We start from the raw sequence: 23,222 nt of genomic DNA, 5'->3' as shown, positions 1-23,222 counted from the left end.
GAGTCACTGTCATGCCTGCTCAGTACAACAAGCTCAAATGACACCAAATTAAAATTAAATATACAAGTAAAAAAAATAATAATAATACAAAAACTTGATGAATTAAATCTCTACTATTTCCCAATGGATCAAATCACACCTACTGTAAATACTGTACACACAAATACTTGTACTGCGTTTCGAGTTCTTTTGGCAAGTACAAGAGAAATTCTCAGCACACTTTGGCAACTGTATGAGAAGTGAAATTTTGTTGTGACATTCAATGAGGAAGTCAAAATTTTCACGCTGTCAATAGCACAACACACTATAAAAGGTCCCCGTAGAGTAGATTTCGAGATTTTTTAGAGCGCCTCGTTGTCGACTGAGTGCGCGCAGGTCAGGTGAGAAAGGCAGAAGGCTAAATTTGTATACCTGACCAATTATGTTCATTTACTTTCCCCTGTGGCGTGTCAACTTTCTTTTCAATTTACAGGGACACAATAACGGGAAGTGCACGTGGCTGACCCTGTGATGCTCGATGGAGTCGATCCAGAGGCGCCTGTGCTCGGGGTCCTGGGCCCTCAGGTACCACACGCTGTCGTTGACGCTGATGTCCAGCCTGCACTCATCAAACTCGTGGGGCTGCGCAAACAAAAAAAGAAAAGCTTGTGATGTTTGCCTGGCTTGTGATAGTCATCAGCTGCAAAAGAACACATGAGCAGAGAGGAAAGAAATTGCTGAATAAAACACACATTGGCGGGGGGGCGGGGCAGATTGCTCTATGATTGTTCGCTGTAGATATTTACACAACACATCATGCATAATTCAATGTGTAAATGTTTAATTCACTAAATCTATTATTAATCTTTTGTGTGTGAATGACGGTGTTATGGTGACAATTTATTGATCACTTTTAATGTTCCCAATACTTAACTTTGAGCTAAGAGTCTGAGTGGAACATTTGAATCTGTCATTTAGAGACACTAACTGTCTTGAAACTTGGGAAGTGAATCTTACAGTCCCAAAAAGCGGACGTGTGACTCAACATTGGCTTCAGCAAAAAGGAAGAAGCGACGTAACAACAGAAGATGTAATCATTTATCCTCCTGCATGACAATTGCACTTGTGTAAAAGGAAGTTCCATTTCCTGCCTGTAGCGACGCTTTCTTTCACGCACTCTGTGTCGACCCCCTTTCGTAATTAACCCCCTGATTATCTCTCCCTTGAGAGTACTTTTGGTTGAGAAACAGCAGATAACAACACAGAGGTAGAAGTGCTGTTATCTCCACTTGGGCGTATTTGAATTAGAATGAGGACTGTCAAAAGCGCGAGTGTACCACATGTAAGTTAATATTTACATTGGGCAGGGAGGGCCGAAGCTGTGCAAATACACTTAATGGCAACAAAATGGTTGTCTAGTGCCTGGGAACAGCGAGTAATTAAACGCGGTATTTCTTTATTTGCGCAGGGCAACGGCGCCGAGTGCAACGAAAACCTCAAATAATGAGTGACTGGAGGGTTCGACTCGCTGCACAAAAGACGCATTCTCTAGTCAGGACGTCTGGTGATAAAGACAGCATGTTGGCCCCGAGCGGACCACAGGACACATATTTGGACCACGTGTACCTGTGGAACAACGGGGTAAAGTTTCGCAGCCTGATGGCCCGAGTCAGCGTTGTCCGACGGGGATTCAGGAAATGAGAACCATTTGGTGGATGCTCAACATCTGATTCACATTTTTTTGACACATGGGATATCTGTGCTCATAAGAAAATCATGGAAGACATTTTAGGCCTTGGATAAGGATGTTCTAAAATTTACCGAGTTTCCCAAAGACTACTCATTAATTAACTGATGAAATTGGATGAAGTGTAGCGTATGATTTGCCTAACGTGCGCTACGATATTTGACTAAATGTTGCCAGACAAGCAATGCAAAATGTTTCTCCTCTAAAGTCTTTATTTTGGAAAATAAAATGCAAAACTTCTTCTAAGAGCATGATGTGCATCGCTGAATTGAGCGTTCGTCTTTGAGTTTTTATTGGGTCTTTGGTATTTTTTAACGACGTCTGTAAAGCAGAGTTTAAGGATTTATTCTTGAAAATATTTAATGAGACTTAAGTAGGTGTGGTAAACATATCATGTGGCAAATCTGCTAACTATGTGAGTGAGGAAAACAAAACAAAAAAATATTTGAAGGTTTGTCTTTGACTTAAGCAAGATTAACTGAGGAATTTTAATCGGTGAAACCACCCAACAGTGTCTGGAACTTGCACAAATTGAAATGCAAGAGTCAGGGGCTTGCGCTATGTGTGTGGTAAACGCATTGCGTGTGGCGAGGATGTGTGGTCGGGGGGGGCCCTCACCGTGATAACTGCCTTGCTGAGGCATAACGAGCCACGGCAACCATACTCGGTCTCATCTTGTGACTTGTAGTAGCTGAGTGTGTTGTTCTTCAGCACTACCCAGCGGTCCTGCCATCCGTGGATGTAGTTGGTCCACTGCGAGGAGCAAGAGAACCCGTTAGAAACACATGAACTTTACGAGATTTTCAATGTGACTTGAGATACAATTTGAAAACATTACATTGGTTAACTTCTTTTGGATGGAATGATAGAAGTTGCTCAGAATATTTATACTGTGTGTTTACCAGATGTAAAGCCACGTGTCTGCCAGCTGCAGCCTTCTTAATCCCCCCCGGCAAGGCCTCTGTGACGCACGGTGGACTTTACCTGTGCCACCACGGAGCAGGTGAGCTCTTCCCCATGTGGGTGTGTGTGTAATCTTGCAATGTGCTTGGTTAGCAGGTCAGCGCATAATCTGTTTTCAGACCACCAGCGACATTGAACTTACATTTGCTCACCTATAAAAGCCATTTGTTTGCCCAAAATGTGTGCGTCTCTATTTCTTTGTCCACTTGTTATTTTTGTGTGGCAATAGTAGTTTCTATTTGGTTTCAGTTCATTATTCTTGGATCCTGATATATATGATGGAAATAGTGCACTGAAAGTGACACTTTATACCATATATTTTCAATTTTTATTACTCAGGTCCGGTTGTAAACATGCCATGAGACAAACTTGTCAACTATGTGAAATAGGAAGACTCAAAGGCTACCCCGTTTCTTCATATATTCTCAAATAAAGGTGGATGTACCTATTTGATGTAAGGCGTACTATGGAGTTAAAGTTGTTTTAAAAAAAAAAATAATAATCTAGACCTCACGGTGGTCTATTGCGGTCGGGTTGAATTTCCTAAGTTATCCCCAAAGTAATAAAGTTTCTTGCTGTGTGTTCCTAAAAAAATACAACTTTACACAATCTTTATTGAACATGTGTCTTGTTAACACGATGAAAATATAAATAAAGTTGCAAACCCTGCGGAAATGACGTCACGTAATTAATAAGACCAAGGAGACTCACCTTGCTGAGTACCCCGCCGAACACGCCGACGCCCACCAAGTTCCCCGTCTCCTCTCTGGGCTCCGAATCCTCCTCGGAACCGGAGGAATTCCAACTCTGGTTGTCCGACATGTCGTTGGTGTCGTTAATTAACGCGCTAAGGTGGGCTACTAACAATAATTCCGGACGTAAAATAGGGGCAACAGCTCACCGAATCATGTCGGGGGGGAAAGAACAAAATGCCGTCTTTGAGGGAGAGAAAAAGACAGAAGGGGGGTGACAGACCTCGGTAGACGTAGGTAAGTATTTCCGTGTCGTTTAGTTGATGCGGTTTAAGACTGCTTGCCCGCTTTTCGCCATGTCCACTTGACGTCTCTCTCTACCGTCCTTCCTCTTCTCTAACCAGCGAGTGCTTCAGAGCGCGCGCGCGCATGTGCATGTGTGGCTACAGCTCAGAGGGGCGCTGGCTGCCGTGACGTCAACGAATCACTTCCTGAAATGGAGAGGTAGGCCCGCCCCTTTTGTGTTGATTCCTCTTGAAATAGAAGAGACCGATTTAGCAACGAAACACGCAACATGGAAATCCCCAAACTTAAATCGGCCATGTTACAGCGATCACATAAAGATTAAAATTGTATAATTTTATATTTGAATGTATTATGAAGGTACGGGCAATAAATTGTAGGCACACCTGCAGCAGGATCTGATGCTAATATAGCAATATCTGTGGAGGTTGCTCGGTGATAATAATGTAATAAAATCAGAATATATGTATAATGATTTTTAAAAAAATTATATAATGGCATTTATATTTATTGGAAAAAACTAAATTTATAAAATTATTTTAAGGGTTGTTCATTCAAAATACATCAACCTCTTGTTTACTTATCTGTTATTCTTTATTTAATTCTTTAAAATTCCTACACTAAATTCCTTTTTTAGGAGTAATATCAAAAGTGAGTTAGCAGCCGGAAAAGGACTTCCATCCATGGCATTTGAATCTTTAAGGGACCTATAAGGGTGAGTCAAAGTTTATTCCGTCTTCATTTGATCTAATGGAACAATTTAATGTCAAAAGATAATGTGAGATTGTATTCTACAAACAGCATTGCGTAAAAAGTATCTAGTCAGGTCTTGGAACATAACATTCCATATACATTTCCTGGAATAAAAAGTAATCCAGTAAAGCGTTCATGTGCTTCCCTCCCCCGTGCTTGAAATAAACCTTTGCTTAATGAGTCACACTGTAATCCCTGGGCCTCCTTCCGCAAATGCTAACACCAATAATACGCTAGTACCAATGATATATGTTGTGTACAAGAGGAGAGAGGAGAGAGTTTAGCCTCGTCACGAGTTCAGCGAGTTGCGCAGTCATCCGGTAGAGTCACCAGACCTCCAAAACCGCAAGGCATCCATTAGCTACACAATATAACGCTTCTCTATAGCGGAGAGGGAATGTTAATTCATATATTTTCATAAACATACATTTGAACCATTAAATCCTTCCCTCTAATAGACCCACACATCCACAGCTAATAAAAAAACAACAACATTTCGTTATTTCTTGAGTTCTGTTGTTTTGTGGAAATGACGTGTTGATTTGTTTGGTTATTTGCTCAATGGACAACGGTTAATCGAGGCAAGCCGACAAATTTCAATATTTTCATTCACTGGACATTTCAGTAGGTACTACTCGAGTTCACTAATTGTCTTGTGACCTTTTGCCGACATCCGTGATCCACTCTGAATCAGTCATATGAGATGATCAAATTTGATTACAGCATATCCTCATTCCAGCTGCACGTTGCTCAATGGTCTGTATTAGAAACACGAGTGAGACAAATCGAGATTAGCCCGGAACATTTGGATGGTGGCAGCGTGTCACAGAAAAGTTCAGATTACACTTTTTTGTTTTGTTTTGTTTTGTTTTGTTTTGTTTTGTTTTGTTTTGTTTTTTTCTGTTGGGGCCCAAATGATGATTGTTCTTGTTTATGGGCGAGTAGCGCCCTCTCCCGCAATTATTTAGACATTGCAGTAGTAGGTGCATTAGTGAGGGTTTCTCGTATTCTCCTCTTGTACAACGACACTCATCCATATCCTCAAAAATGACATGTATTGTTGCGTTCATAAATTTACAAACAGTGGCAGAATTTGTAAATAAAAGCTTCAAATAAAATTGGAATACATTTTGGAATCGCACAATCATTTTTTTAAGCCAATTAGTGTGTCCCGATGGTGCCATCTACTGGATGTGTTGGGACACTGAACCCCTGGCCCCATATGCAAAAAAAAAAAAAAGAGTCAAATACACTTGATGAAATCCTTTTTAAATGACTCAGCATTTTTGGCACGCCGTACCTGCTTGCCCTCCTTTAGTCACGTTAAACTCAATGAAGCAGAACGTCATTGCGCGGCGTGTGACTCATTTATCAGCGATGCGGGAACGCTTTGACCTTCGCCGGACAGGCGGGTTTTTGCCAGCTCAGCAATCTCCCCCTTTTTACCGGGTGAAAATGGGGACGAATGTAAAACGAGCAAATATTGAGGCGTGTGGGGGACTATAAAGCGGTTGAGGAATCCGTTTTATTACCTCCATCAAGGCCGAAAAGCTAGACGTCGGCTAAGGTCGGCGCTCTACTCAAAGCTATAAAATGTTCTGTATTTACTGTAAAATGGAGTTGAAGATGGAGCAGTGTGATGACCAGCCAGCAGGCTACACTGTTGCACCACTCCCTGTACTTGCATGCAGATGTAAAGAGGACAGTGAACCTCAGCTATTTGCGGGGCAAAGCTTTGTGCACAAATTGCACACATAAAAATGCATAAAATTGGGAAAAAAAAGTCTAAGCAATATAATCAATATTTAGTGATATTAGAAGCATCTCTGTGCCTGATGCAGTGTGTCTGCAAACTACAAGCGTGCTAAGAGGCCATTAGCCAGAAGCTAATGTCATAATATCACACACATATAAAACGCACACTCGGCGCGCTGTCGCCTCCATTCATAGGCGAGCGCTGAGGCGAGGACGTTCCCATCACCACCCAAAGGAATTCCCAGCTGTGAGTCACACATGATGCTTCACTGTCGTGAGGAGGAGGTGTGTGTGTGTGTGTGTTTATGGTGGTGGTGGGGGTGAAGACTGCCTCGCAGGAATCACCGCAGCTTCCCTTCATCGCTCAGCCATCTTCTCTGAAACAAGCTCCTCAGCAGATCAAAAGATGATGAGCTGATGAAACAAAAAGAAAAGAAAGTTGTTTGCTTCCACATCAGCAGTAATAACTGAGTCCGCACGTGTAAGTAAATAAATCTATATTGTGTACAGGATAGACAACAACAAGATGATTGATGGTTATTTATCACCGTCTTCGCTCGTACCGCGCAACCTCCGGCTGACGAGGGGGCGAAACAATTAACATCACTGTCACAAGGCCCATCTATTAGCCTCCATCTTAATGAGAGATGACAAATTAAGGAGTGCGTCGCCGAGCCACCTCACTCTCCTGTGTGTGTTTGTGTAAGAGGGATGAAACGATTTCCAGGAAAACGGTGACATGTATTGCTTAGTATGACATTGCGGTTATTGTTACTTCCGTATGTAGTAGCTTTTTTTTTTTTCAGCCAAGGTGAAAGCCTGTCCTATTTTTATTAAATCATCTTTTAAAGTGATTCATTTTGTATCATATTGTTGTAGAATCTATATTTTTAGAAATATAATGATAAAACCAATTATCTGAGAGCTGGAATGTTTTCATCTCATGTGTTTGTGTGAAATGGCAACAGGGGAGGTAAAACTTAGCAACCACCTACACAAACACACACAAGCGTGTTAAAACAATCTCTCGAGCATCATATTATCGTGGAAACAAAATCATCCTCTCGGCACTCGCATTCAAAGTCTGTGGTTTGAAAAAGCTCATTCGTAACTCAAAGGTTTAAGGCCATTTTTGTACAGAGCTGCCCTGAAATCGGCCATTTTGGGTTGCGGTTTGCTCATTCATTGAGACTGCTGCTTTCACTGTCACCCGTTTTTCCTAGATTCCTGCGTTACTGCATCAAACAGAGAACCTGGTAGCTTGAGAAGGTTACGTGTCCCCTTCCCACCGCACCCCCACACACGCCGCTTAGAATTAACTCTCGCTCTACAAAGCGTTCTCACGGCCCGACTTGTCAGCGACGACGCCCACTCGTGCGCAGATGTCAGCACGTTGCGTGCTATTAGTGTCGAAAAGTTGCGCTGCGTGTCGGGAGTTTGTGTTGCTCATTTTTCTCCCAAGCGTTGTCAACCTAGTGGAAGGGCAATTACGGAATCGGTCTTTTCATTCTTTATCTTAAGGAGTGGTTGTTTTAAACATTCTTGGCACCTTTTGTTTTCCATATTTTACTTAAATCATTGTATTTTTATTTTTTATTTTCCTATTTTCAAGCACAATGGTAATGTGGATTTTTATAGAGGATGACAATTTTTATTATTATGACAACCACCCTCTGTACTGTTTTTTGATGAACACTTGGGCCTAATACGCTACTGTATGTTAGACATGATGTGATACTGGCTAAAATCACACTGCTAAAATATTCTTATTCTCCCACTCCCCTCCGCCCCCCCACTGCAGAGTGAGCACTTGCGTCACGACTTGGTCCCGGGAGGAAAGGCACTTGACATTTCAACATTTGCGGGAGATTTGCGCTCAAGAGATAATGTGGCTGAAAAGCAAAATGTTAAATAATAATCTGAAAGATTTGCAAAATAGCCTTTGTCATGCCAACCAGAAGCGCTTTCTTAAAAAAATATATTTAATAAGCTTGACACACCATATTGACAAATTTGAATGAAAGTCTCCGAAATCTGCTTTCACATTGGTGAAAGATTGTCAAGTTTATTTATTGCGATTTTAACTAGTCCTGTTTTTTTAACCGCCATCTCCCCCCCTTCTGTGTTTAAGAAATGTAATTAACCTTGTGTTAACCCACCCGGCTATTCTCAAGGCTATTTGTCTCATTACTTAACACCATAGTGGTACCTGGACAGCAGCAGGCGGGGTTTTTTTTGTTGTTTTTTTGTTTTACGGGCCTCGAGATGCAACCGCATGCTGAGTCAGCAGCATCTTCGCTCCGGTTTAATGATACCACCAATTGATGACTTTTTTTTGGGGGGGCGATAAAGCACTGAAACCAGAAGATAAAATGGTTTTAGTGCCTTTACTTATCACTAATGGTGATGACGTGGCATAACGAGTTGCTTTCTGGACGTTCCGCATCATTCCCCTGACATCTGCTGGATTGAAATGCAAATGTATTTTTTTTTTCTGTGAAGAGCGAGAGGGATGTCCTTCCTTCCTGGCTGTTTGAGATGTGGTTATTTCTGGAGAAGATGAGTTGGGGGGATTGCTCATTGATTGTTTACAATGGCCCTCCAAAGGCCATTATGAGCATCTTGGCCTTTTTTTGTGCGTCGGGGAGAGGAGGAATTGGTTCCTTTCACCCGGCATCTGCGATCATCCAGCTGCCGGTGGCATTTCCTATGTTGTTAAAGACGTTCGGGTCCAACTTGGTTTTCAAATCTCCCAAAAAAACAAAACACTCACCTTCTCCACCAGGTTGTGTTGAAAGCAGTTTTTGTTGTCTATGTATCACACCAGACAATGGCGCTTGCTTGGAGGTGGATTCAGACGCAGGACAGCACCGGTAATTAAAAAAATCCCAGGAATGGTGAGTGAAGTTTAAAGCCGCCATTGTTGTTGTCTGGCAACTGTTTTATGTGTTACACCAGAAGGTAAAATTGGAGCTGTAGAAAATGAGCTAACAATTGATCAGTGATCTGAAGCTGCAGTCATCCCTGAGTGAACTTCCTCCTCAGGGTCCCGTCTCACTCTAACTTGCCTGTTTATACTCCACCGACTGTCTCGCCCGATTGTTGTATATCCTATTGATTATTTCAGTCTGTGCAGCTCCTCCTACCTCCTTCCCTCCCTCCCTCCCCTCCTCCTGCTTGCACTCACGCTTTCCAACCTCCCCCAGCCTCTCTCGCTCTTGTCGGACTGCAGCATCGAGCGGCGAGCATCTCCATCGGAACAAGCGTGGAGCGCACACGTTCCCACGCGTTGGCTGGCATACAATCTCAATCATGGTGAGTGCTTCATTTTTTTATTTTTTTTTTATTAGCTATTGCATGTCTAGGAACGTTTTTTTTTCCCCCCTCACTAAGTTTAGATGAGGTTGAAGGAAAAGTTGGGGGGAATAAATTCTCTTCCAGGGGAGCTTGAAAAGTTCTGTACCGGCAAATACAGCACCGAGGCAAGAACCCCTTGAGGAGTGAGGCTGCAGAGGGTGTGTAATAAAAGAGGGAGGGGGTGTTAGGAACACATGCAGCCATTACTCAGAAAAGCGCTGCAGCGTGAGCTAACCCGAAGGTGTCGGGGTGGGGAGAGGAAGTGGGTGGGGGGGTTGTAGGATGGATGCTCACGGAGCGGGACAGCCCAGAGAAATCTAATTACGGGACGTAACGCGCGTCAAACGCCTCTCGCGTTGATTGATGCCTTTTCCTCCATCCGCTTGGAATGAGCCACAGGCTGCAGAGGACCCCGCAAGTCAGATTGGAGGAGTTCCATTAAAAGTTTGGACCCTTCTTTGACGGAATTAGCGGTGGGAGGTAATGAGCTAGTAATACTTTGCGATTATGCTTGGCAGGAATCTGAAGCCGTCGCTTATTTATCTCACTGATAAATTGGTCTTACTTTAATGGGAGTCGAAACAGTTGGGAAAAATATGATATCATAATGAATTATATTAATAATATCAAATCACTCATTTGAATATCTACTCGAACGTTTCATGATGGTCATTATGTGTGTAGGTGGATGTTGTCAAGGTTAACATGTCCATCCTCTCATAATGGACCATTGGATCTCAAAAGCTTTCAAATATTTCAAATAAATTTGCTGCTCAATAACTCACTCATGCTCATAAAATGCTGACATCCGCTAAAAATGCCTCCCCCATGTCATTGTCCCTCTTGTCAGAAATCGGGCATCATTTGTGGTGTATAGCATTTTATAGAACAGCCCAGCAGTATAACTTGCATACAATACAATAAATATGAAGTTGAAATTGAAAATCTTAACTTTTTGGGGTTGAAACACAGAGAAGTCACAAAGACACTCAATGGTGACTTTTCTCGTGCGGATGTAACCTAAGAAAGCGAACAAAGCTGTGTGCTGGATGGCACAGCATCTGCAGCCACGTTTGGCGTGTGCTTTTTGTTCGCATGATGCACATTAGCCAATGCTCACTGCAGCCATCTGCGGGCGCTGCAGCAAGCCTGCAGGGCGCCACATTTCCATATTGTCAACCTGGATGTCACATGACGCCGCTCGCCCAATCGGTGCGGAACACAGCAAGCGTTTTTTTCTTTCTCGCCAAAAGCCTCGTCCAAATGGAGTTCGTGATGTGTTCACATCAGTGATTAAAAGAATAACAGCGCCACAGTGAGGGAAAATTGTTTACTTTCCCATCAGGAGGCCATCTGATAATATTTAGTGTTACAGTAACACCCCATTAAGAAGAAATAAGTGATTTTTATGGGCTAGCAAGGTCAACGATTGACGTGCTGATTCATTAAGTCGTTAAGTCAAATAAAAAAAAAAAATGAAATATGTAGTACACCGAAAGAGTTGAAAGCTGAGAAATAAAAAAAAAAAAGACTAACCATCAGCAAATTTTCTGATTTTCAGAATTTCCTCTCAGCCAGGTCAGACAGCATTTCCTGGAGCTGCTCCAAAGAGTTTGCGCGGTCAATAACACAAAGTACCCAGAAGGCATTTACTTCAAAGGCCACTCAGTGCATTCCGGGCCTTGACAGGTGCATCCACAGCCAGGGTCAGCTGCCTCCTCATCACCCAGTCGCGCCAAAGAAAAGTTAGTTACGAGCCATTTCCCGCTTCATTTCGCTGCTGCATTGCACCAAAGTCTCCCGGGCGCCTTCCCGCGAGCCCCCCTGGCGCGCCCACGTTCAGATGACTGATCCCAACTGATGTTTTATCTCATGGCGCTGAGCAAAAGGTGAGCGCAGGCGCCATACATCAAGCTGCCACGTTCCATTTGGGCGCTTCAGCCAACGTCTGCAACCCTCTGCTCCCCGGCAGTGTGCCCATACAAACGCGCTGCTAGCACATTAGCGCTAATGTGGAAAAGATGGATTTCATCTCCTTTATATTTGCCGCTGTTAACATATCACGCTGACACACTATTCAGTGTATCCTTGAGGGGGGGCTAGCTCAATCTGGTCATAAAAAGAAAAATAATTTTGAAAAGCATAATAGATAACACTCACAAAGCAAAGCAGAGAAAATCTCAAGTGTCCACTCATCAAAGTGCGACTTCACACATGTCCGTGCGGTTATTGGCCTGCCACTAACAGCTAAAGGGCTTTGCGCTGCAGGCGACAAGACCCCGATGTGCTGACAGGTCTTTGGCGACGACAGCCGTGGCATGAGCCCCGGGGGCTCTCACTCACACGGGTTGACGTGTTCCTGGATGAAATCACCAAACTAAAATCAAATAGCCCTTGACACAGTACAGAAAAGAGCTTTTACGGTGTGATTTTGGAAATTGTCACTAAGGCGTTTATTTTTTTCAATGAGTTCGACATGTTATTAAGGCGGGATCATAAAGTAGTTACTTGTGATTAATCGTTAAAAAAAAAAAAAAGATTACGGAACCGAGCAGTTTCAAGAGAGCCGTAAAAATGACGTTTGCTCGACGCTGCGGTCGGGTTTTCATCAGCTAACTTTTAATGAAGTGCTTTCTCCCTGTGTTCCTACAGGCTGATAGCCGCGTCTGCTGAGCTCCTCCACAACTGAGGAGTTTTCCAATTTCAAAGGCCTCCTTTCCAGCTCCATGGGGTTTGACCTCAGTACTTAATTATTATCCCGGCAGCAGACTGGCGATCCCGGCTGTTGCTCGCTTGACCTTCTAAATTACCCCCGGCGTGTCCCCGGCAGCTACGTACATCCATCGGCTGGAGCTACAGAAATAGGAAACACTTAGTGCTCAGCTTGGTCTGCGTCAAGATGAATGAAACACCCAACAACAGGACTTCCCTGGTCAAAGGGGCCAAGGACATCGCCAAGGAAGCTAAGAAGCAAGCCGGGAAGAACTTCAACAAGGCAGTGGACCGCGCCTCGGATGAATACTCGGCGCACCGTAGCTACGATCGATTCCAAAACGACGAGGAGGAGGAGAACGACTATAATTCATACGGACAAGCGGACGGGCGCTACGACGACGCGGCCGAGGACGGGGCGTCCAGCGACGCCACGGAGGGCCACGATGATGAAGATGAGATCTACGAGGGTGAGTACCAAGGCGTGCCCACCTACCAGGACGCCAAACAGCGGGACGGACAGATGCCTCTGGGCCAGCTGGCGAGTGACGCTCCCAAGAGCCACAAGGAACTGGAGAACGAGCGTCAGGCCGACGAGGAGGAACTGGCGCAGCAGTACGAGCTCATCATGCAGGAGTGCGGCCACGGGAGGTTCCAATGGCAGCTCTTCTTCGTGCTGGGCCTGGCGCTCATGTCGGACGGCGTGGAAGTGTTCGTGGTGGGATTCGTCCTGCCCAGCGCCGAGACGGACATGTGCGTGCCCAACTCGGGCGCCGGATGGCTCGGTAAGGAATTTTGCGGTTAAGTTGTTGTTCGTGTTGAATTCCATGTGGCGCATGCAGCACACGCATCTGTCCCCGCCTGTCAATCAATCATTCTCTTTTGGGAATGGTCCGTCATCTGCCAAGATCCTCGTGTCCTGAACGGGGAAATTAGCGGCTCGCAACACCTCGAGCGTGGCGGGACGCGGCGTGCCGACGAGCGAGAACATCGCGCAAAAGGCGCCGAGGGGGAGTTAGGATTTAAAAGAGGAAGCACAAATCAGCAAGCGTGGAGACCATAGAAGGTGAATTATAATAATAACCCCCCTATGGAAAAGTTGGCCATTGTTTCAGGTGTGCAATTAAGTATGCACATTTAAATATGCAAATGTTATGCATTCCTTTAATGTTGGAATTGAAAATCATTTAAAAATTTATTTTACAAATTGTTTTATTTTTCATAATTCTTTTTAATTTTACAAATATTTTATCAATGCCAGTGACAATGTTTAATAATTTCAAATAATTTGAATCCAAATTATAACGACAATATCAACATTTGATCACACTACATTGCAAAGGTATCGTTAAGCGATAACGACACGATATTTTGTCTTAGCGCCGGTGTTGAGTCAATGTATGTTCCAAAGGTCTGACCTTTGCTTGAACCCTGTAGGAAATAACAAATCCAATCTCACACACAACCTCACCTCCTCCGCCTCCTCTCTTTATTACACATCCTAACTCAGTGTGAGCGCCGCCATAAAACAAATGAGCCCACACTTCTGTATAGAGCGTCTTGGCTACACGTGTGCATCTTCGCATTGTTTGTCTTGTCTGATATGTCGCCATTTTTGCACTCGTGACCTTTCACCTTGCTATTTTTTAAATTCATTTTCATGTCCCGCCACCGCTCGGTCAGTCGTGAGTTTGTTCGCACGGCCTCCACTGCAATGGCGAGCTAGCAGCTGTCGCCGCGTAATGAATGGCCGGCTCTCGGCGCGGTGTCTGCGCAGCTCGATAAGACCCTTTTACTTTTAGCCTATCCGTCCCATCACCGTAAACACGGCGCAAAAGAGAGGGCGGAAGGAAAAAAAAAACCAGGAACCCCCCCCCCCCAGCTTCCGCAGGCATTAGCATTTTTATTAGCACGTCAAGAGCGACGCCATTATTTATCGGACTGACAACTGTGCTCTCCAACGCTTCCCGAGAACAGGAAGCGACTTCCTAATTTTTGGCGCCACGTTTACATACTTTCAATGTACTTGCGCACACACAATTCCCGAGCACCAATCTGTTTTTTTGCTCTCTCCAGGCAGCATCGTGTACCTGGGGATGATGTTCGGCGCTTTCTTTTGGGGCGGCCTGTCAGACAAGCTGGGCCGCAAACAGTGCCTGCTGATATCCTTGTCCACCAACGGCTTCTTCGCCTTCCTCTCCTCCTTCGTGCAAGGCTACAGCACCTTCCTCTTCTGCCGGATGCTGTCGGGATTCGGGTTAGTCCATCATTGTGGAAGTGTACGTTGAGGTTAGGAACTTTGGGGAAATCGATAAAGCAGGTTGAAAAAAAATAAAATAAATCATATTCTATAGCTAGTTTATTTTTCAGCTTCTGAAAGTCAGGATGTGGTTTCATTACTACTGGTTTATTCGCAGGATTGGCGGCGCAGTGCCCATTGTGTTTTCGTACTTTGCGGAGGTGCTGGCGCGGGAAAAGCGCGGAGAGCATCTGAGTTGGCTCTGCATGTTCTGGATGATCGGCGGCATCTACGCCTCAGCCATGGCTTGGGCCATCATACCACACTATGGTGAGTGACAATAATAATAATCCATCCTAATTTTTGGATTTTAATTTCTGAACATGCAAAATATTTGATTTATACCAGATTTATGTATTTCATTGTGGAATAGCTGCAGCGCTAAAGCTAATAGTAATGACATATCCATCATCAGGTCGAGAAAGTCAATTTAGAGAAATTGGAGAAAAGTTATTTCAGCGCAAAAAATACATCAAACTCCAGGTTTTGCCGCTGCTGTCGCATTGCTGCAAACTGAAATGGAGCGTGCACGATGCGCCCTGCCGCAGTGACGTCTATAAAAGGCAACATGTGAGATCGTTTGCAAATATGTCCCACACTCCCGGAGCCCTCGGGCACGCGCGCAAACAACAAGCAGGTGGCGGTGTCGTAGCCGGGGACTCATTTTACACACTGACAGCAGATCAATTTTTTTTTGTTTTTTGAACTAAGCATGTTTTGTGTGTGGACGCGAAATAAAGTTCATCAAACTCGGTTTCTGATTATTGGAGGTATGAAATTGGCAGCTGATTGACCCGTTTGTGAATCAACTGAATGTTTGTAGAGTTATCATTCAGGCAAGACAATAGAAGAAAGCTTTGTTGAGAAAAATCATCCCTCACAGAGATAATAATGCATTTTTTTTATTTTATAACGCTCAATTGACAGGTTGGTTAGTCTTCATGAAGGCATATTTGTACTTGTGGACATGATAAACAAAAATTGTAACCTCAATAACATGTTGGTGAATGAACAAAAGAGATTAGGAGGACAAGAGCGGAGGCCAGGTTGGGAGGGAGCGCTTGATTTATGAACCCTCTGTGAGGGATAATGGAAAGGTGAAGTAATAGAGAGCGGCATTCTGAGAGAAACAACAAGGACGCGGGTTATAGTGCCAGGGAGAAGGATGCGCCAATTCTGTCAGTGTAACAGGCCTGTTTTAAAAATTTAGGGCAGAAATGAGTAAATGAAAAATCTTATTCATGAGCAGAGAAAGTATTTGCAGGGATCAGTTTTCTACATGAGAACTAATATTACTGCAAAGGTGCTCTGTACTACTAAGCGTTGCATTTCAGGATGTGTTTGGATGTATTTATTTTTTGGGTAGGTGGTCAATATAGGGGTGCACCAACTCTATCGGGGTGTCGGCGCTTGATTTACGAACCCTTCGTGAGAGATAATGGAAAAGTGAAGGGATGCAGGGCGGCAGTCGGTAAGAGAGAAACAACGGCTTAGCCGTTTTAATGGAAAGCTGGAAGGCAATTCGATATACTATAACCGGCCGGCCGTGTTGATGAAGGGACTTATCTGGGGAGTCGTGACACAGCCACTTGAAGAAATAGAAGCCACTTCCAGGACTTTTAGTGAAAGGTGACAACAAACATTAAGAGGGGGGGGGGGGGAAACATTACTGGTCAGGCATTCATAATACACGTCATTTTACTTCCTCCTTTTCTGACATATGTGCAAATGGGATCATTTTATGACCATAATCCAAAAATCTATTAGGCTGCTGGTAAAGAAGCATCATCCATCTTTTTACATTTCACAAGTGATTCGACGAGACACATTAATGTGACACGAGGCGGTGCGAAAGGATCGTAATGGAGGTCAATTGATTGGACCAACTGTTTTTTTTTCCTGCAAGGCGCAATGCGTTGTGGGTTTCGCCGCAGTGCTCTTTACATTGACTGGTGGGGAGTAAAGGCCAGCTGTGTGTGTGTGTTTTCTTTTTTTTTTGTGTAGTAAACTGTCAAATCTGCTGCTGTGACCAGTTTTAAATGTGTATATGTTGCAGTGTAAGGCCGATTTGTCTGGATGCTCTCCTCGATGTGTGTGTGCTTGTCGGAGGCGTTCTCACTTACTGTAGAGTAGCCACATAAATCACGTTGAGTATCGCAAGCAGTCAGCCATCGCCGACAGTCCATTATAGCTGAAATCCTCCTAATGAGCTTTTTACCCGGACCGGGCAGAAGGAAACTCATACGGGCCACGTGCAAACACGCACTCGTCCTCTAAAGCTAACATACCGTGACCATTAAAAGTCCATGATGCCGAATCGCCGCTCATAAGCATTGTTTGGCTTTTTTTTTTGTTTGTTTGCTATTTTCTGTGCACAGGTTGGAGTTTTAGCATGGGCTCGGCTTACCAGTTCCACAGCTGGCGAGTGTTTGTGGTGGTGTGTGCGCTGCCTTGCGTCTCAGCTGTGGTGGCGCTCACCTTCATGCCTGAGAGCCCTCGCTTCTTCTTACAGGTGAGAGAGAAGATCGAGTATTGGGCTTTTGGGTGAAATTTCAGGATGAATGAAAAATGCATCATCATTTCTCCAGGTGAATTTAAGTTGACCTGTACTAAACTTTTGAGTGCAGTTTATCAGCGTGATTGTGTTTTTTCCAATGATCGTCTAGATGGGGAAACATGACGAGGCCTGGATGGTCCTCAAGCACATCCATGATACCAACATGCGAGCACGCGGAGAGCCCGAGAGAGTCTTCACTGTGGGTTGACACTTCCGAGCGCCCTCTTGTGGCTTCAGAAAGTAATCAATGAACTATTGAGAGTCTCCCCCTACAGGTCAATCGGATTAAGATCCCCAAACTGCTGAATGAGCTGGTGGAGTTGCAGAACGAGTCTGCAAACCCAGTGCTCAAGGTTTTCTCCAAAGTCAAGGCCGAGCTCCGAGGGGTTAGTTTTGGTTTGAATTCTGAACTTTCAAGTTCGGCATCACCTTTTCTACACTGTCTGATTTTTTTTTTTTTTTTTTATGCGTTTATTGTCATCTTTGCACAATTAACATAATCACTGTGGTTCCATTTTTTTTACTCAATACACCCAAACCACAAAAACTACAGACATAGCATAGGACACTTGACACTGTGACGTTTTTGATGGTCAGAATCATTTGAGAATGCAGCGTAGTACTGACACCTACTGGACGCAAGTGTAACAGCAACAACCATAAATTGTAAAAAATCTTAACAGTGGAACTCAATCACTTTTTTTCACAGTTGTTTAGACAGGATATAATAATAAATATCATTCCTTTTGTCCCCCCCCCACTAGATCTTTTCTACTTTCATGAAATGCTTTGACTACCCAGTAAAAGACAACACCATGAAACTGGCAGCGGTTTGGTTCACGCTCTCCTTTGGGTAAGACCAACCCTATGGTGAATCAGTAGTTGTCAAAGTTTTAACTTCTAACTTGACTTTTTACTATTTTCCATTGAAATCTCCAATGCAGGTTCTACGGGTTGTCTGTGTGGTTCCCCGACGTGATCAAGCATCTGCAAGCCGACGAGTACGCCTCGCGAGTGAAGATCCACACCAACGAACGCATCGAAGATTTCACTTTCAACTTCACGCTGGAGAACCAGATACACAGAAATGGCGTTTTCCTTAACGACAGGTAACCCCGCTTGGATCCGTAGGCGTTACCTCATCATGTCGCGGGTCTCTTTTGAACTATCGGTCATGACCGTTCATATTAATTCTGTCTCCATTATCTCTGCTTCCACCAGGAAATGAAAAGGCTTATCTTGACGGTTCGCCACGTCGTCGATGACAAAAAAAAAAAAGATACATGTGTTGATGTTTTTCACAAAATAAATGTTTTTCTGTGCAGGTTTATTAGCATGAAGTTCAAGGCGGTCTTATTTGTCAACTCCTCGTTCCTCAACTGCTACTTTGAGGACGTCTCATCCGTGGGCTCCTCCTTCAAAAACTGCACCTTTGTCGACTCCTTCTTCTACAACACGGGTAAATTTTTTTGCACTGCATTTCCAAGCCTCCCCCACACAATCCAATGAGTGCAACGGAAACGTTTCAGAAGTGCAAGTCGGAAGGAGAGAGAAGGAACCAGAGCTGAATCAGACCATAAGGGAGTCTAAGCCTTCACATGATTTCCCATGCAGCATTCTGGAAAAGTGCTGAACACGGAAACAGCAAAGGCATGGAAGGTGCTGATGCATCATGGGAAATGACGTCTATTTTGATACCCCGGAGCAAAATTAACAAGAGTGTGGTCTATGTTGGAAATTCAATATTAAAGTGGGATTTACACCGACCCCCTCCATACGGCGCTAATACCCCCGACGTGGCTTTTTTGCAGATATCGACGACACGAAGCTGACAAACTCAAGGCTGTTCAACAGCTCCTTCCACCACAACAAGACGGGCTGTCAGATGACCTTCGACGACGACTACAGCGCCTACTGGGTCTACTTTGTCAACTTCCTGGGAACGTTGGCCGTGCTGCCCGGCAACATCGTCTCGGCCCTCCTCATGGACAAAATAGGCCGTCTGAGCATGTTGGGTATGACGTGATGATGTATGCAAATACTTTTTTTTTATTTTTTTTAGCTACTTTACATGAGTACGATATTCTTTCTTCTTCTGAGAGAACCACTTCTGACAAATATAACCCTCTGCCTTCACTTGGGGCCCCGAGTGGTGACTGTTTGTCCCGCCCAAATCCCGTAGGGGGCTCCATGGTGCTGTCTGGAATCAGCTGCTTCTTCCTGTGGTTTGGCACCAGCGAGTCCATGATGATCTTCATGTTGTGCCTCTACAACGGCCTCAGCATCTCCGCCTGGAATTCCCTGGACGTGGTCACCACCGAGCTCTACCCCACCGACAGGAGGTGAGGGAATGACGGATAGAATCAAAGAACATTTTTCCACCGTTCTCAACTCTAACCTGACATCTCCTTCCTTCTTTTGCAGAGGCACGGGCTTCGGCTTCTGCAACGCTTTGTGCAAACTGGCCGCCGTGCTGGGCAACCTGATCTTTGGCTCTCTGGTGGGCATCACCAAGGCCATCCCCATCCTGCTGGCGTCGTCCGTGCTGGTCTGCGGCGGGCTGGTGGGCCTGCGGCTGCCCGACACACGCGCCAATGTCCTCATGTAAACGTTTGGTATGTGTATGGGAATCATTATTCAAATTCATCATGACGTCATAATTGAAGATACATGAAGCCGCCCGCCCTCACTTAACATAAACTGGATTGTCATTTGAGCACAGTAAAAGTTCCTAAAAGACACGAGTTTACACAAATCGAAACACACTGAAACGGGACTAGAAACAAGCACAGCGTCTTGCACAATTTATCGATATGTGCTAATGCTGCTTTTTGACCCTCGCAGGCAGCTTTAACTTTACATTGACGGGAGTAAAAAAAAATAATAATAAATACCATACAGCTAACACTTCCTTCTAAATTCCTCTCATCAGTCACTTGCCATCACCATTCCGACATGAACTGTGAAGCTTTTTTGCAAGAATAATCTTAAGGCCATACAGCATTCAATGCAGTGCCATTTCTACAGTGACACACAAAAAAAAAGTTTACATTTTCTGCTTTTTGAACGTCGAGTGCGGGCTCCTGGTGTGTGCGTGTTGTGTTCTTCTCATCGCTTCTCCCGATTGTGTCCATTCCCTGTCTTGTCTCTCCCCGCCGCTTCGAAAACAAAAGCTCCAATGCCTTTTTCTACAATGTGGTGCCTCTCTCTCTATCGGTTCCCAAACGTGGCTGGGAACTTTTGCTGCTTTGTTGTGTCTTCTCCACGTTAATAAGGCGTCTGCAACAATGCGGAAAACTTTGAAAGGGCCAGTGTTGCTTCAACATCAGCTGATTGCTTTAAAATCCTTAAAAAAAAAAAGGCAAACATGGTTTTTAATTGCACTTTAATTCCTCAATTTGATTGAAAACTCAATTCAAAACAGGTTCATCTTAAAAATAGAACACAACTAGCAAAACCAATGTTCTTTCCCTTCTAAAACTCATCCTGGTCTAAATCCCGCTTGAAAATATGCAATACATTTTCCATACATTCATTCCTGTTTCCAAATCCTGCATGTTTGTTGCAAAATGCTTTTTCTTATTGCCTGTAATCTTTTCTTCCTCGTCGTCTTTTTGTCACAAGGTCATTTCAGTGGCGACGTGATGCCGTGTCGTTGTTGCCAAGATGTTCTATTTGCGCGCCTGGATGACTTATTTTCATAAGAAAAAAATCGATGTGGCGAATGCCGTGTGTGGCGTCTACATAAAATGTCTCATTTGAACTTGACACCTTCTTGTTGTTTTTTTTTCATACTCTCAGCAGTAGGTGGCGCCGTTAATTCGTTCTAGACCACTTCAACTTTTAGGGTGTATGTTTTTAAAAGAGAAAAATAGCACCGTATTACTTGACACGTATAATTTTATTTTTATAGAGCCAAGTTGCACGAATGGAATAGTATGACTGCATTTTTTTTCCCCCTCGAGTTCTGATGGAATTGTGTGATCACAGGCGTTTCTCACTGCTTCCTGTTACAGGAAGTCCAGGAAATGCCTCATCCATGAGAAGCAAAGCGCTACATTTGTGCTAAAAAAATAAACGTCTGCAAATGATCATTTTTGCAAGACATATTGAAAATTAGATCATGTCTAAAAAACATTTCTATATATTTCTTTTGTAGTTGTATAACAAGGATAAAACACTTAACGTTTCAGAAAACTTGGTCCTGCAAAATTTACTGTAGGTGAAAAAAAAAAACCTTTTTAATTCACGCTTTGTATTTATCAACATAAAGCGTACATTTGATTAATTTGTATAAAGGTCCCGCTCATACATACATAATCAGAATCACCTTGCATAGTTTCAAATTTTTAGAAACAAACAACATTGAAAAACACTTGGAAACAACAAACAGAACCATAAAGGAGTTGTCAATAAGTACAATTTTTCAAAAGGACATGCTAAGGCTTCTCGGCTTGGAAGCGATGTAATACAATTTGCTTCCAGTAGATTTAGACAGGAGAAGAAATAGAAAGGGGTCCAAACAAGCGTGTATGCAGCACAGACAAACAGCCACGTTGAAGACCACGTAGGAACCGTCGGTGCCGTCCACAAAAAGCTGCACGTAATGGAGGAAGTGCACCACCCCGGCTGGTGTGAAGCATATCAAGAAGATGGCAAACACCAGAGAACTGGCCTTCATGTAGGCAGCCCAGTCCAGATGCGACCGCTGCAGCTCGCACATGATCCGACCGTAGCACAGAACCGTTACCACCAACGGACACAAGAGTCCCGCCAGAGTCAAGAAGAGGTTGTAGTGGAGAAAAAAGACGTGAGAGCCCAAATCCAGCGGCAGCACGTCGTGGCAGGTGGTGCGGCCCAGCTCTGGGATCCGAAAGCTCTGCTGCACCAACAGATGTGGCAGGACGGCGACGGCGAACACCCCCCAGACGCTCGCCGCGGTCAAGGCGGCGTAGCAGCGCTTGGGGAGATGCTTGTACGTGAAGGGATGCACCACGGCCAGGTAGCGCTGGACGCTGATGCAGGCCAGCGTGTGTGCCGAGCAGCAGAGGTTGCCATAGAAACAAGCCGTGACCGCCCGGCAGGCGGCCTCTCCCAGCACCCAGTGGTTGCCGTGGAGATGGTAGTGGGCCTTGAAGAAAAGGGAAACCAGCAGGAGAAGGTCGGAAGCCGCCAGGCTGCTGTAGAGGATGGCCGACGAGATCGCTCGAACATTAGTGGCTAATGCGCAGAGGATTGCCACATTGGCCGGGACCCCCACCACCACGACCAGCATGTAGACGGCGGGGAGGACCTTGGTGCTCAGCGGGCTGTTCAGGTACCCTGTGCTGCTGTTGCTTAGCAACCGGAGTTTGGGAGGTGAGGGGATGGGATGGTGCGTCCTGTTCGGAGAGATGAAACGCCTCTGCGCTAATAGTTGTCCTTTGAAAGTTCTGGGAACTAGTACTTCATTCACCTGGTTCTGGTCTTGGATTCTTAACTTCTTTTTATCTGCCAAAAAAAAAAAACATTCTTTTCAGTGCACAAACACAATTTCAAGTCTGGCCAAAATATTATATCACGACTTTCTGTATACATACCAAAATGTAAAAAAAAAAAAAAAAAAATCATCTCATGTCAAAACATTTCTGAACCATAGATATTAAGTCAAAATATCAATCATCATGATATAAAAACATTGAAATCAAACAATAATGACTCATAAATCATCTTAAAACATTATATAAGTAAATGAGCAAATCTAGTTTTTTACTAATTTCACTGCTCCACTTTTCTACATTCTTTTGATGTACGCGTGGGAGGCAATGTGCAAAAATTCCTTGGAAGTTCAGCTGTAAAAACATCATGATGAAAAACATCGTTTTTGTGTCTGACACTCCCTTGACAAAACATGTTCCCTCTTTCAACATAAGTTTCAAAAGTGAAACCTAAGCCAACAAATCCTGAATTTATTGTCCTTGGCTTTCATTACACTCTCTTACCTTTCTTTTGAAGCGTTCCATTCAGACAGAGCACGAGAACCAGCAAAAATAAATATTTCCCCATGTTTTTGTGTGCCTTTGACCCGCATGCAACTCCACACACCGTCCATACGCTTCACTTCTC

At 44.2% G+C, this 23,222-nt stretch overlaps 3 protein-coding genes across 7 annotated transcripts in view; 1 reads left to right on the top strand and 2 right to left on the bottom strand.

Annotated features, from left to right (window-relative positions):
* Positions 1–3,862, bottom strand: part of LOC147048108 (ceramide transfer protein-like) — a 9,296-nt gene extending 5,434 nt beyond the window's left edge. The window contains exons 1-3 of one of the 2 annotated variants that reach the window (XM_085926700.1): positions 3,401–3,862; positions 2,345–2,479; positions 505–621 (exon numbers count right to left, since the gene is read on the bottom strand). In XM_085926700.1, the coding sequence (XP_085782826.1) occupies positions 505–621; positions 2,345–2,479; positions 3,401–3,511 (363 nt within the window). In that variant the 5' untranslated portion in view covers positions 3,512–3,862. The remainder of the gene's footprint in view (positions 1–504; positions 622–2,344; positions 2,480–3,400) is intronic. The other variant, XM_085926701.1, reaches the window with a different exon arrangement.
* On the top strand, positions 3,380–20,907 carry LOC147048107 (synaptic vesicle glycoprotein 2C-like). 4 transcript variants are annotated; one of them, XM_085926698.1, is made up of 18 exons: positions 3,380–3,678; positions 3,786–3,885; positions 4,322–4,399; positions 9,020–9,089; positions 9,399–9,507; positions 12,202–13,046; positions 14,338–14,518; positions 14,679–14,830; positions 16,939–17,072; positions 17,227–17,316; positions 17,393–17,503; positions 17,882–17,970; positions 18,062–18,226; positions 18,443–18,576; positions 18,929–19,132; positions 19,300–19,459; positions 19,542–19,732; positions 20,742–20,907. In XM_085926698.1, the coding sequence occupies exons 6-17, from the start codon at positions 12,449–12,451 to the stop codon at positions 19,723–19,725; spliced, it is 2,202 nt and encodes a 733-aa protein (XP_085782824.1). In that variant the 5' UTR covers positions 3,380–3,678; positions 3,786–3,885; positions 4,322–4,399; positions 9,020–9,089; positions 9,399–9,507; positions 12,202–12,448; the 3' UTR covers positions 19,726–19,732; positions 20,742–20,907. The 4 variants fall into 4 exon arrangements, with proteins under 4 accessions (XP_085782824.1, XP_085782822.1, XP_085782821.1 ...); XM_085926696.1 differs by adding an exon at positions 11,111–11,438 and having other exon boundaries at positions 19,542–20,907; XM_085926695.1 differs by having other exon boundaries at positions 19,542–20,907.
* LOC147048106 (proteinase-activated receptor 3) lies at positions 20,496–23,222 on the bottom strand. Its single transcript, XM_085926713.1, has 2 exons — positions 23,099–23,222; positions 20,496–22,607 (listed from the first exon to the last, which is right to left on the bottom strand). Exons 1-2 carry the CDS (start codon positions 23,160–23,162, stop codon positions 21,544–21,546), a joined length of 1,128 nt encoding a protein of 375 aa, XP_085782839.1. The 5' UTR covers positions 23,163–23,222; the 3' UTR covers positions 20,496–21,543.

The sequence above is a fragment of the Syngnathus leptorhynchus genome, chromosome 12, assembly GCF_054491065.1.
Source record: "Syngnathus leptorhynchus isolate UIUO chromosome 12, UIUO_Slep, whole genome shotgun sequence".
NCBI classification, from domain to species: Eukaryota; Metazoa; Chordata; class Actinopteri; order Syngnathiformes; family Syngnathidae; genus Syngnathus; species Syngnathus leptorhynchus.
Note: the sequence above shows the minus strand (reverse complement) of the source record. Positions and strands in the feature narration are given on the sequence as shown.